The 12,277-nt window shown below is 57.1% G+C and overlaps 1 protein-coding gene across 50 annotated transcripts in view; it reads right to left on the reverse strand.

Annotated features, from left to right (window-relative positions):
* PTK2 (protein tyrosine kinase 2) overlaps positions 1-12,277 on the reverse strand; it is a 296,019-nt gene that overhangs the window by 13,479 nt on the left and 270,263 nt on the right. For 46 of the 50 annotated variants that reach the window (XR_016236040.1, XM_089335789.1, XM_089335787.1 and 43 more), the window contains one exon: positions 10,981-11,043. The exons of the other annotated variants lie outside the window; for them this stretch is intronic. Coding sequence is in view for 45 of the 46 variants with exons in the window: in XM_089335789.1 (XP_089191915.1) it covers positions 10,981-11,043 (63 nt within the window). In the remaining variant the exon portion in view is untranslated. The remainder of the gene's footprint in view (positions 1-10,980; positions 11,044-12,277) is intronic. 50 annotated transcript variants of the gene reach the window in all.

Genomic DNA, 12,277 nt, shown 5'->3' on the forward strand with positions numbered 1-12,277 from the left:
GCAGGGAGCGCCAGGTCAGACAAGAAGCTCCTGGCTCCTGGCTCCGGCCCGGCCAGCCCTGGACGCTGCGGCCATCGGGGGAGTGAGCCAGCGGATGAAGACCTTTCTCTGTCTCCCTCTCTCTAGCTCTGCCTTTCCAATAAATAAAATAAATCTTCACAACAAAACACCAGCACAAGATACTCTGGGACCATGAACAGGAGTGCTCACAAGCAAGTTAAGATCTCACGTGGACGACTGCAGCTCATCTAGAGAGTCCCCCAGTGTGCTCTGCTCACCCCAGCACTCACGGCGAGCAGCACCCGCAGAGTGGGGAGAAGGCACTGTGCGTATCAGGACCTGGGGCTGCACCTCCATCAGCTCCGGACCCACAACAGCCCCCAACTTCCAGCCCCATTCCACTTAGATTCAGGCTAGCCCAGGCTGTGGGCTAGCCTGAATTAATTAAATTGCATTTAAGATGATCTAACAATATGAAAAAAACATCAACCTTGTTTGTCAACACGCCACTTAACACCCAATTTCAAAACCCTGCGGAGCCCTCGGAGGCTGACGGTGTGCACAGCGAGTCCTCCGCCATGCGCTCGGGCGGCGGCCGCTCTCTGCCGCACACGCCACGGTGCACCACTCACTAATCCGGCAAGGAGCCACTGGACCCCTGCTCTTTCTTTTCTTTTCTTGATTTGAGGGGCAGGGCCAGGGTTCACTCTCCAGATGCCTGCAATGCCAGGCGGGTGGGTGCCAGGAACCTGACCACGTGAGGCACGCCCTGCCGCCTCCAAGGGTCCGCCGGCCGGAAGCTAGAATTAGGAGCTGGAGCCAGTACCGAAACCCAGGGAACTCAGGGCATGGACAGCTTAACTCAGTGACGACTCTAGTAATTAGGAGCCTGGCTTTGCCTTGGCGCGGCACAGCGTTCACGGAGTGAACAGTAGGTGGGCATGCTGTCCGTCTCAATAAGCAGATTTTTCTATCTGTCAAGTAGACAGCCAGGCAGCCATGCAGGCACTGCTCTGGAATAGGCACAGGAGGCAAGAGTCTGCTGCAGCAGTGTCAGAGCCAGGGCTGTGCACATCTGGCTGTGTGCTGGGACGGGGGAGGGCACACTGCCCTAACGATGGTCTGTGCACATCTGGCTGTGTGCTGGGACGGGGGAGGGCACACTGCCCTAACGATGGTCTGTGCACATCTGGCTGTGTGCTGGGACGGGGGAGGGCACACTGCCCTAACAATGGGCTGTGCACATCTGGCTGTGTGCTGGGACGGGGGAGGGCACACTGCCCTAACAATGGGCTGTGCACATCTGGCTGTGTGCTGGGACGGGGGAGGGCTCACTGTCCTAACGATGGTCTGTGCACATCTGGCTGTGTGCTGGGACGGGGGAGGGCACACTGCCCTAACGATGGGCTGTGCACATCTGGCTGTGTGCTGGGACGGGGACTGGGCACACTGCCCCAACAATGGGCAGTCACAACACGACTCTCAGAAGTCAGCAGACCACCACTCTTCACACACAACGATGGGACCAGCTTCCACAGCGTCACACACTGGTGTGTAAGCAGCAGCACACACCTGTTCACAACCCACATGCTTTCTAGCCCAAACACTCTCCTTGAAACTGTGGGACAATTTTTAAAGCATTCAAGCTGGGCTAAAATCAAATCGTTATATTTAGAAAAGGGCAAAAGTAAAAAAAAGGAAATCCAGACACGGTCACAGTGTGTCAATGCTGCTGAGGGAAGCGGGGCAGCCTGGGGGCCAGGAGGCCACGTGCGCACGAGCGCAGCGTCTGGGGCTGGGACAGGGACCTGGGCAAACCCACGCACTAGCGGAATGCGGACAGCAGAGAGCTGTGAGGGCCCGGCGAGGCCACTCAGCGCAGCACTCCTGGGACCGGGCAGTCTTCCCCTCACTCTGGCTGGCATGGAAGCTGAGATCACAGACGGGGGGGGAGAGGGCACGGCAAGCTGAGATCACAGACGGGGGGGAGAGGGCACGGCAAGCTGAGATCACAGACGGGGGGGGAGAGGGCACGGCAAGCTGAGATCACAGACGGGGGGGAGGGCACGGCAAGCTGAGATCACAGACGGGGGGGAGGGCACGGCAAGCTGAGATCACAGACGGGGTGGGGGAGAGGGCACGGCAAGCTGAGATCACAGACCGGGGGGGAGAGGGCACGGCAAGCTGAGATCACAGACGGGGGGAGAGGGCACGGCAAGCTGAGATCACAGACGGGGGGGAGGGCACGGCAAGCTGAGATCACAGACGGGGAGGGGGGAGAGGGCACGGCAAGCTGAGATCACAGACGGGGGGAGAGGGCACGGCAAGCTGAGATCACAGACGGGGGGGAGGGCACGGCAAGCTGAGATCACAGACGGGAGGGGGGAGAGGGCACGGCAAGCTGAGATCACAGACGGGGAGGGGGGAGAGGGCACGGCAAGCTGAGATCACAGACGGGGGGGGGGAGGGCACGGCAAGCTGAGATCACAGACGGGGGGGGAGAGGGCACGGCAAGCTGAGATCACAGACGGGGGGGGAAGGGCACGGCAAGCTGAGATCACAGACGGGGAGGGGGGAGAGGGCACGGCAAGCTGAGATCACAGACGGGGGGGAGGACACGGCAAGCTGAGATCACAGACGGGGGGGGGGAGGGCACGGCAAGCTGAGATCACAGATTGGGGGGGGGAGGACACGGCAAGCTGAGATCACAGATTGGGGGGGGGAGGGCACGGCAAGCTGAGATCACAGATTGGGGGGGGAGGGCACGGCAAGCTGAGATCACAGACGGGGGGGGGAAGGGCACGGCAAGCTGAGATCACAGACGGGGCGGGGGAAGGGCACGGCAAGCTGAGATCACAGACGGGGGGGGGGGAAGGGCACGGCAAGCTGAGATCACAGATGGGGGGGGAGAGGGCACGGCAAGCTGAGATCACAGACGGGGGGGAGGGCACGGCAAGCTGAGATCACAGACGGGGGGGAGGGCACGGCAAGCTGAGATCACAGACGGGGGGGAGGGCACGGCAAGCTGAGATCACAGACGGGGGGGGAGAGGCACGGCAAGCTGAGATCACAGACGGGGGGGAGGGCACGGCAAGCTGAGATCACAGACGGGGGGGGAGAGGCACGGCAAGCTGAGATCACAGACGGGGGGGAGGGCACGGCAAGCTGAGATCACAGACGGGGGGGGGAGAGGGCACGGCAAGCTGAGATCACAGACGGGGAGGGAAGGGCACGGCAAGCTGAGATCACAGACGGGGGGGGGAGGGCACGGCAAGCTGAGATCACAGACGGGGGGGAGGGCACGGCAAGCTGAGATCACAGACGGGGGGGAGGGCACGGCAAGCTGAGATCACAGACGGGGGGGAGGGCACGGCAAGCTGAGATCACAGACGGGGGGGAGGGCACGGCAAGCTGAGATCACAGACGGGGTGGGGGAGAGGGCACGGCAAGCTGAGATCACAGACGGGGTGGGGGAGAGGGCACGGCAAGCTGAGATCACAGACGGTGGGGGAGAGGGCACGGCAAGCTGAGATCACAGACGGGGGGAGAGGGCACGGCAAGCTGAGATCACAGACGGGGGGGAGGGCACGGCAAGCTGAGATCACAGACGGGGAGGGGGGAGAGGGCACGGCAAGCTGAGATCACAGACGGGGGGAGAGGGCACGGCAAGCTGAGATCACAGACGGGGGGGAGGGCACGGCAAGCTGAGATCACAGACGGGAGGGGGGAGAGGGCACGGCAAGCTGAGATCACAGACGGGGAGGGGGGAGAGGGCACGGCAAGCTGAGATCACAGACGGGGGGGAGAGGGCACGGCAAGCTGAGATCACAGACGGGGGGGGAGAGGGCACGGCAAGCTGAGATCACAGACGGGGGGGGAAGGGCACGGCAAGCTGAGATCACAGACGGGGAGGGGGGAGAGGGCACGGCAAGCTGAGATCACAGACGGGGGGGAGGACACGGCAAGCTGAGATCACAGACGGGGGAGAGGGCACGGCAAGCTGAGATCACAGACGGGGAGGGAAGGGCACGGCAAGCTGAGATCACAGATGGGGGGGGAGAGGGCACGGCAAGCTGAGATCACAGACGGGGGGGGAGGGCACGGCAAGCTGAGATCACAGATGGGGGGGGGAGAGGACACGGCAAGCTGAGATCACAGATGGGGGGGGGGAGAGGGCACGGCAAGCTGAGATCACAGACGGGGAGGGGGGAGAGGGCACGGCAAGCTGAGATCACAGACGGGGGGGGAGGGCACGGCAAGCTGAGATCACAGACGGGGGGGAGGGCACGGCAAGCTGAGATCACAGACGGGGGGGGAGAGGGCACGGCAAGCTGAGATCACAGACGGGGAGGGAAGGGCACGGCAAGCTGAGATCACAGATGGGGGGGGAGAGGGCACGGCAAGCTGAGATCACAGACGGGGGAGAGGGCACGGCAAGCTGAGATCACAGACGGGGAGGGAAGGGCACGGCAAGCTGAGATCACAGATGGGGGGGGAGAGGGCACGGCAAGCTGAGATCACAGACGGGGGGGAGGACACGGCAAGCTGAGATCACAGACGGGGTGGGGGGGGAGAGGGCACGGCAAGCTGAGATCACAGACGGGGGGGAGGACACGGCAAGCTGAGATCACAGACGGGGGGGAGGGCACGGCAAGCTGAGATCACAGACGGGGGGGGGGGTGTCACTGTGTATCATCTGACTGCCCTACAAGTTCTTACCAAGAAGCCACTTCTGCATGATCTTCCATGTACGTCTCATTCATTCTACTACTCTGGGATTACCTTCTACGTGCCACATACGAAACACAAGGAATCCTCCTTTTCTCTAATTTCCTATTAGCAATGTTGTGAGGAGTGAGTCCCTGGAAGAGATTTGGTTTTCCTGTGGGTTCTCACTCCTCAACAACGTGAACAAGTCATGTGGTCAGGTGTTAAGTATCTTTAGGCCAGTGTGTAGACAGGTCCTAAGGCAGACAATGTGACCTCGCTCATGAGCCAGGGAATGTCTGGCACCAAGACAGCACACTCTGGCAGGAAACGCCAAGCCTGCACAAGCAGATCGTCAAGGTGCCAGATCTCGGGGACAGATGTAATTTACAGCACAGACCAGGAACAGTTCCTGGAACGGTCACTTCCCAATACACATCTTCTCACTGGTGATGGCTGTAGTTAAGACAGGCGCTGCATTCCGTTCAAAGATGCTTACTATGGGAAGATCCAGAAAACAGGGTATACAACTGCACTTCAAAACCTGGTGCTTTTTAAGATGGTCTTTATTTCCTTATCTGAAAGGCAGAGACAGGGAGACAGACTGTCTGTCTGCTGGTTCACTCCCCTCATTCTGGCAACACCAGGCCTACAACAGGCTGAAGCCCCGAGTCAGGAGCTCAATCCAGGCTTCACGTGTGGGTGGCCGGGGCCCGACCATCTGAGCTGCCACCTGCTGCCCCCAAGGTGTGTGCTAGAAGGAAGTTGGAAGTGGGAGTATAGCCAGGCCTAAACCCAGGTACTTCAATGTAGGATGCTGGCATCCCTAGCAGTACTGACCACAACACCAAATGCCTGCCTGGGTATTAGTTTATTTACTTAAAAATGATTTATTCACTTCAAAGGCCCAGGCATAAGAGAAGGAGGGCAGAGAGGCAGATCTTCCATCTGCTGATTCACTCCCCAAATGGCTACAACAGCAGGGGCTGGGCCTGGCTGGAGCCAGGAGCCAGAACTCTAGTCGGGTCTCCCACACAGGTGGCAGGGGGCTCTGTTGCTCTCACGGGGCATTAGCAGGGAATTCGACAGGAAACAGAGCAACCAGGATGTGAGCCAGCGCTCACATGGGATGCCAGCATCACAGGCAGTGGCCCAAGCTGCGGTGAAGTAATTCCGACCCTGGTGCTAATTTATGTAGTGGCAAACTGTTGCACAGATCTGAGCGAAGCGTTCATGCTGTAGGGACAGTCAGCAGTGTCTAGAAGGCCACCCAGTGTTGCTGTGTTTTTTTCCCATGCAGAAGCCTCACTGTGGGAGAACTATCTCCTGAGTTGGTAACCTGATAGACGCAGCACGTCTTCAAAGGAATCTACATTCCCTTTCACCAGACATCTGCTGGGGACAGGCTGATCAGACAGTTAAACTACTTTTCTACAAACATCTGCAAAGATTTCTCCTGAGGTTTAAATATAGTTGAAATAATCATAAGCTAGCTTTTTAAAAATAATTTCAAGACCAATCTTCTGGGGAGCAGGGCCCGGCCCCCACAATATGGCGCTGAGAGGGAGTCAACAACTTCCACACAGCTGCCTCACCAACTCGACTAACAGGCTGCAGGAGCTGGTCCTGCTCCTGATTGGAGGAGAGCAGCGTGCTCAGTGTGTGGGCAGCAGAGTTGGGATTGGTGGAAGAGGACTATAAAGCAGGAGAGAGACAACATGCACCAGGAACATCTGAGGAACCCCTGAGAGAGCCGGCTGGCGGTGTGCCGCTCCTCCGCGGAAGTGGGGGAAGCGGCGGGGGTGCCGCCCCTCCGCGGAGGTGGGGGGAGTGGCAGCAAACCCGGGAAGGGCCGGGGAAAAAGAACAGCACAGGGTCCGGTGTTGTTCCTCCGCGAGTGGGGGAGCGACATAATGGTGCCGTGACTCGGATATGAAACCTAGGAGGGAAGAAGCGGGAAAATACTGGAGAGAGACTAGGGAGAGCCTAGGGAGAAGCTGGATGGAAAAAGTGCTGGGAGAATCTAGTGAAAGCCTAGGGATAGACTCGGATACGGACTGCGGGGAGAAGCCAGGAGAAATGAGAGAAATACTACTGGAAGAAAGCTAGGAAAAGTACCGAAAGAGAAAAATACAAGCTAGGGGAAGGTGAAGCCACGTGGGTAGGCCAAAGTGGAGACGTAAGCTAGGTTGGGATTCGTCAGATTAGCCCAGGGAGCAAAGACGAAAAGCTAAGCCGAAAGCGGAGATGTAAGCTAGGCTGTGATTCAGAGAAGCCGTGGAGCACGGAGGCCGCGGGGAGAGCGTGAAGGGCGCGGAGACCGTGGAGTGTGCGCGAGAAGCGGCGGGGCGCGAGAAGCGGTGGGGCACGGAAGCCACGCAGAGCCGGGAAGCCGCGGCGGGGCGGGCGCCGGGAACCCACGGGGCTAAGAGAAATAAGAATGCCCAGAGATAGAAGTAAAATAAGAGAGAAATAGGAATGCCCGGAGACAGAGAGAAATAAAATAGAGAAAAATAATAAACGCCTCCCCACAACATGGCGATGAGAGGGCTCGGATTCAGACTGCCTGTTAGTAAGGCGATAAGCACCTGTGGGCAGCTCGAGCAGAGCAGAGTATGCGCCGCAGGGCACCGAACACAGGCACGCATCAGCGCCTAAAAGCCTCCCCACAACATGGTGATGAGAGGACCCGGATTCGGTTTGCCTGATTGGTAGGGTGATAAGCACCTGTGGGCAACGCTAGCTGAGCAGAATATGCGTCGCGGGGCACCGAAGACAGGCACGTATCAACGCCTTAAAGAATTAAAAAGAAAGGGGGACCTGTGGAGAGCAGGGCCCAGCCCCCACAATATGGTGCTGAGAGGGAGTCAACAACTTCCACACAGCTGCCTCACCAATTCAACTAACAAGCTGCAGGAGCTGGTCCTGCCCCTGATTGGAGGAGAGCAGCATGCTCAGCGTGTGGGCAGCAGAGTTGGGATTGGTGGACGAGGACTATAAAGGAGGAGAGAGACAACATGCACCAGGAACACCTGAGGAACCCCTGAGAGAGCTGGCTGGTGGTGTGCCGCTCCTCCGCGGAAGCGGGTGAAGTGGTGGGGGTGCCGCCCCTCCGCGGAGGCAGGGGGGAGCGGCAGCAAACCCAGGAAGGGCTGGGGAAGAAGAACAGCACAGGGCCCGGTGTCGTTCCTCCGCGAGTGGGGGAGCGACACAATCTCCCCACAAACCCAGAAGAAAAAATCTTACTTGTACACACCCTACACGCCTGTGAAACTTGTAACCATGCCACGAGTGAGAAGCGTAGCAGATGATGCCCTGCGTACCCAGCAGACGCCTGTGCTTCTAACAAATGACGCCCTGCGTACCACAGCAGACGCGTGTGCTTCTAACAAATGACGCCCTGCGTACCGCAGCAGACGCGTGTGCTTCTAACAAATGACGCCCTGCGTACCCAGCAGACGCCTGTGCTTCTAACAAATGACGCCCTGCGTACCACAGCAGACGCCTGTGCTTCTAGCAAATGACGCCCTGCGTACCACCGCAGACGCGTGTGCTTTTAACAAATGACGCCCTGTGTACCGCAAAAGACGCGTGTGCTTCTAGCAAATGACAACCTGTGTACCGCAGCAGACGCCTGTGCTTCTAGCAAATGACGCCCTGCGTACCACAGCAGACGCCTGTGCTTCTAACAAATGACGCCCTGTGTACCGCAGCAGACGTGTGTGCTTCTAACAAATGACGCCCTGTGTACCGCAGCAGACGTGTGTGCTTCTAAAAAATGACACCCTGTGTACCACAGCAGACGTTGTGTGCTTCTAACAAATGACGCCCTGTGCACCGCAGCAGACGCGTGTGCTTCTAACAAATGACGCCCTGTGTACCGCAGCAGACGCGTGTGCTTCTAACAAATGACAACCTGTGTACCACAGCAGACGTGTGTGCTTCTAACAAATGATGCCCTGCGTACCACAGCAGATGCGTGTGCTTCTAACAAATGACGCCCTGTGTACCGCAGCAGACGCCTGTGCTTCTAACAAATGATGCCCTGCGTACCGCAGCAGATGCGTGTGCTTCTAACAAATGACGCCCTGTGTACCACAGCAGACGTGTGTGCTTCTAACAAATGACGCCCTGTGTACCACAGCAGACGCCTGTGCTTCTAACAAATGACGCCCTGTGTACCGCAGCAGACGCGTGTGCTTCTAACAAATGACGCCCTGCGTACCGCAGCAGACGCGTGTGCTTCTAACAAATGACGCCCTGTGTACCGCAGCAGACGCCTGTGCTTCTAACAAATGACGCCCTGCATACCGCGGCAGACGCCTGTGCTTCTAACAAATGACGCCCTGCGTACCGCAGCAGACGCATGTGCTTCTAACAAATGACGCCCTGTGTACCACAGCAGACGCCTGTGCTTCTAACAAATGACAACCTGTGTACCGCAGCAGACATGTGTGCTTCTAACAAATGACGCCCTGTGTACCGCAGCAGACGCCTGTGCTTCTAACAAATGACAACCTGTGTACCGCAGCAGACGCCTGTGCTTCTAACAAATGACGTCCTGTGTACCGCAGCAGACGCCTGTGCTTCTAACAAATGACGCCCTGTGTACCGCAGCAGACGCCTGTGCTTCTAACAAATGATGCCCTGCGTACCGCAGCAGACGCGTGTGCTTCTAACAAATGACGCCCTGCGTACCGCAGCAGACGTGTGTGCTTCTAACAAATGACGCCCTGTGTACCGCAGCAGACGCCTGTGCTTCTAACAAATGACGCCCTGCGTACCGCAGCAGACGCCTGTGCTTCTAACAAATGACAACCTGTGTACCGCAGCAGACGCCTGTGCTTCTAACAAATGACGCCCTGTGTACCGCAGCAGACGCCTGTGCTTCTAGCAAATGACAACCTGTGTACCACAGCAGATGCGTGTGCTTCTAACAAATGACGTCCTGTGTACCGCAGCAGACGCCTGTGCTTCTAACAAATGACGCCCTGCGTACCGCAGCAGACGTGTGTGCTTCTAACAAATGACGCCCTGTGTACCACAGCAGATGCGTGTGCTTCTAACAAATGACGCCCTGTGTACCGCAGCAGACACGTGTGCTTCTAACAAATGACGCCCTGTGTACCGCAGCAGACGCCTGTGCTTCTAACAAATGATGCCCTGCGTACCGCAGCAGACGCGTGTGCTTCTAACAAATGACGCCCTGTGTACCGCAAAAGACGCGTGTGCTTCTAACAAATGACGCCCTGCGTACCGCAGCAGACGTGTGTGCTTCTAACAAATGACGCCCTGTGTACCGCAGCAGACGCGTGTGCTTCTAACAAATGACGCCCTGTGTACCGCAGCAGACGCCTGTGCTTCTAACAAATGACAACCTGTGTACCGCAGCAGACGCCTGTGCTTCTAACAAATGACGCCCTGTGTACCGCAGCAGACGCCTGTGCTTCTAACAAATGACGCCCTGCGTACCGCAGCAGATGCGTGTGCTTCTAACAAATGACGTCCTGTGTACCGCAGCAGACGCCTGTGCTTCTAACAAATGACGCCCTGCGTACCGCAGCAGACGTGTGTGCTTCTAACAAATGACGCCCTGTGTACCACAGCAGATGCGTGTGCTTCTAACAAATGACGCCCTGTGTACCGCAGCAGACACGTGTGCTTCTAACAAATGACGCCCTGTGTACCGCAGCAGACGCCTGTGCTTCTAGCAAATGACGCCCTGTGTACCGCAGCAGACGCCTGTGCTTCTAGCAAATGACAACCTGTGTACCGCAGCAGACGCCTGTGCTTCTAACAAATGACGTCCTGTGTACCGCAGCAGACGCCTGTGCTTCTAACAAATGATGCCCTGTGTACCGCAGCAGACGTGTGTGCTTCTAACAAATGACGCCCTGTGTACCACAGCAGACGTGTGTGCTTCTAACAAATGATGCCCTGCGTACCACAGCAGACGTTGTGTGCTTCTAACAAATGATGCCCTGCGTACCACAGCAGACGTTGTGTGCTTCTTGGGTTAACAGTTGGTCTGCTTCCAACAAACCTTATCAATAACGGGACAGGAAATTTCCGTATCTGGGTCAGAATTCTGGCCTGTATACACCACATGTTAATTCACCTTAGTTACAATGCTTGCTTTATTTACAGAATGGATTTTTCTATCTTATTTGTTCTGTTAAAAATATTAATCAGCATATCTTGTGGCAACAGAATGGTGGCCCCCAAACACAAGGACTGAAATCCGCTCTGAGAACAAAGTCGGGCACTGCTCACCGGGCCCTGGAGACCGCCGTCCTCCCGGTCAATGCTGCCGCGAGAGAGCCTCACGTCGGGTTTCTAAGGAAATCAAAACCAAAACAAGTTCACTCCTGACTTGAAAATCACTGACAGATTCTGTATTAAATTCCTTCCTTTTACTTATTTGTGCCACAATGGCCAGGGCTGGGCCAGGCTGAAGCCAGGACCCAGGAGCTTCATCCACTTCATCCCTGTCTCCTATGTGGGAGCAAGGGCCCAAGGACGTGGCTTCCCAGGTGGATTACCAGGGAGGCAGACACGAAGTGGAGCAGTGAGGACTTGAACTGGCTTCACCTGCTCTGCCACAGCAACACCCCAATCCCTTCCTTTTATAAGAGAATGGTCTTAAAAATATCTGCAAAGCTCAATGATGATACATGAAGGTTGGCTGCCACACATATCTTATAAAACTGGCACCTGTGTGGCACATGCACACACAGGTACACACACGGCACCAGACTGTCACTCAGCAGAGCAGCACGGCAGGTTTCCTTCAGTGCAAGGACCTTGACCCCGGATTGAACACCAGGCGCCACCTCCCGACGTGCAACGCTTACATGCATGTAGCTGTCTTGCCGTAGCAGCAAGTGGGTCGGTCCCCAGAGTACTGGAATCATACTTAAATAGGAGTGCGCAAGTTCCACTACCATGAGAGAACAGGGAACAGCTGACAGGTCTTTATGATGAAGGGTCGTGGGGGGTCTTATTTACAAAAATTACTCTCCACTCCGGCAGGACTGGACTTCACGATGCCCAAGCAGCCACACTGGCCCCTGTACACCAGCCACTCGCCATACATTTCTTTCTTCTATTTTTTTTTTTAAAGATTTATTTATTTGAAAGGCAGAGTTACAGAAAAGCAGAGGCAGAGGCGGAGGCAGAGAGAGGGGTGGGGTCTTCCATCGCAGGTTCACTCCCCAACTGGTTGCAACGGCCGGAGCTGTGCTGATCTGAAGCCAGGAGCCAGGAGCTTCTTTCGAGTCTCCCATGTCGGTGCAGGGTCCCAAGCACTTGGGCCATCTTCTACTGCTTTCCCAGGCCACAGCAGAGAGCTGGATCGGACGTGGAGCAGCCGGGACTCGAAGTGGTGCCCACATGGGATGCCGGCACTGTGGGCAGTGGCTTTACCCCTACGCCACAGCCCAGGCCCCTGGCCATACGTTTCTGCTGGCAACTTCTGCCTGCCCTTCGGGATTCAGCCCCATGCACTTCTCTGTGGTCCTCTTAGTCTCATTTCCAGTCTGCACCCTACAGAGACTGTTTGCAGGCACCA

This window comes from Oryctolagus cuniculus, chromosome 6 (genome assembly GCF_051225735.1).
Source record: "Oryctolagus cuniculus isolate XC-2025 breed Fujian yellow rabbit chromosome 6, ASM5122573v1, whole genome shotgun sequence".
NCBI lineage: Eukaryota > Metazoa > Chordata > Mammalia > Lagomorpha > Leporidae > Oryctolagus > Oryctolagus cuniculus.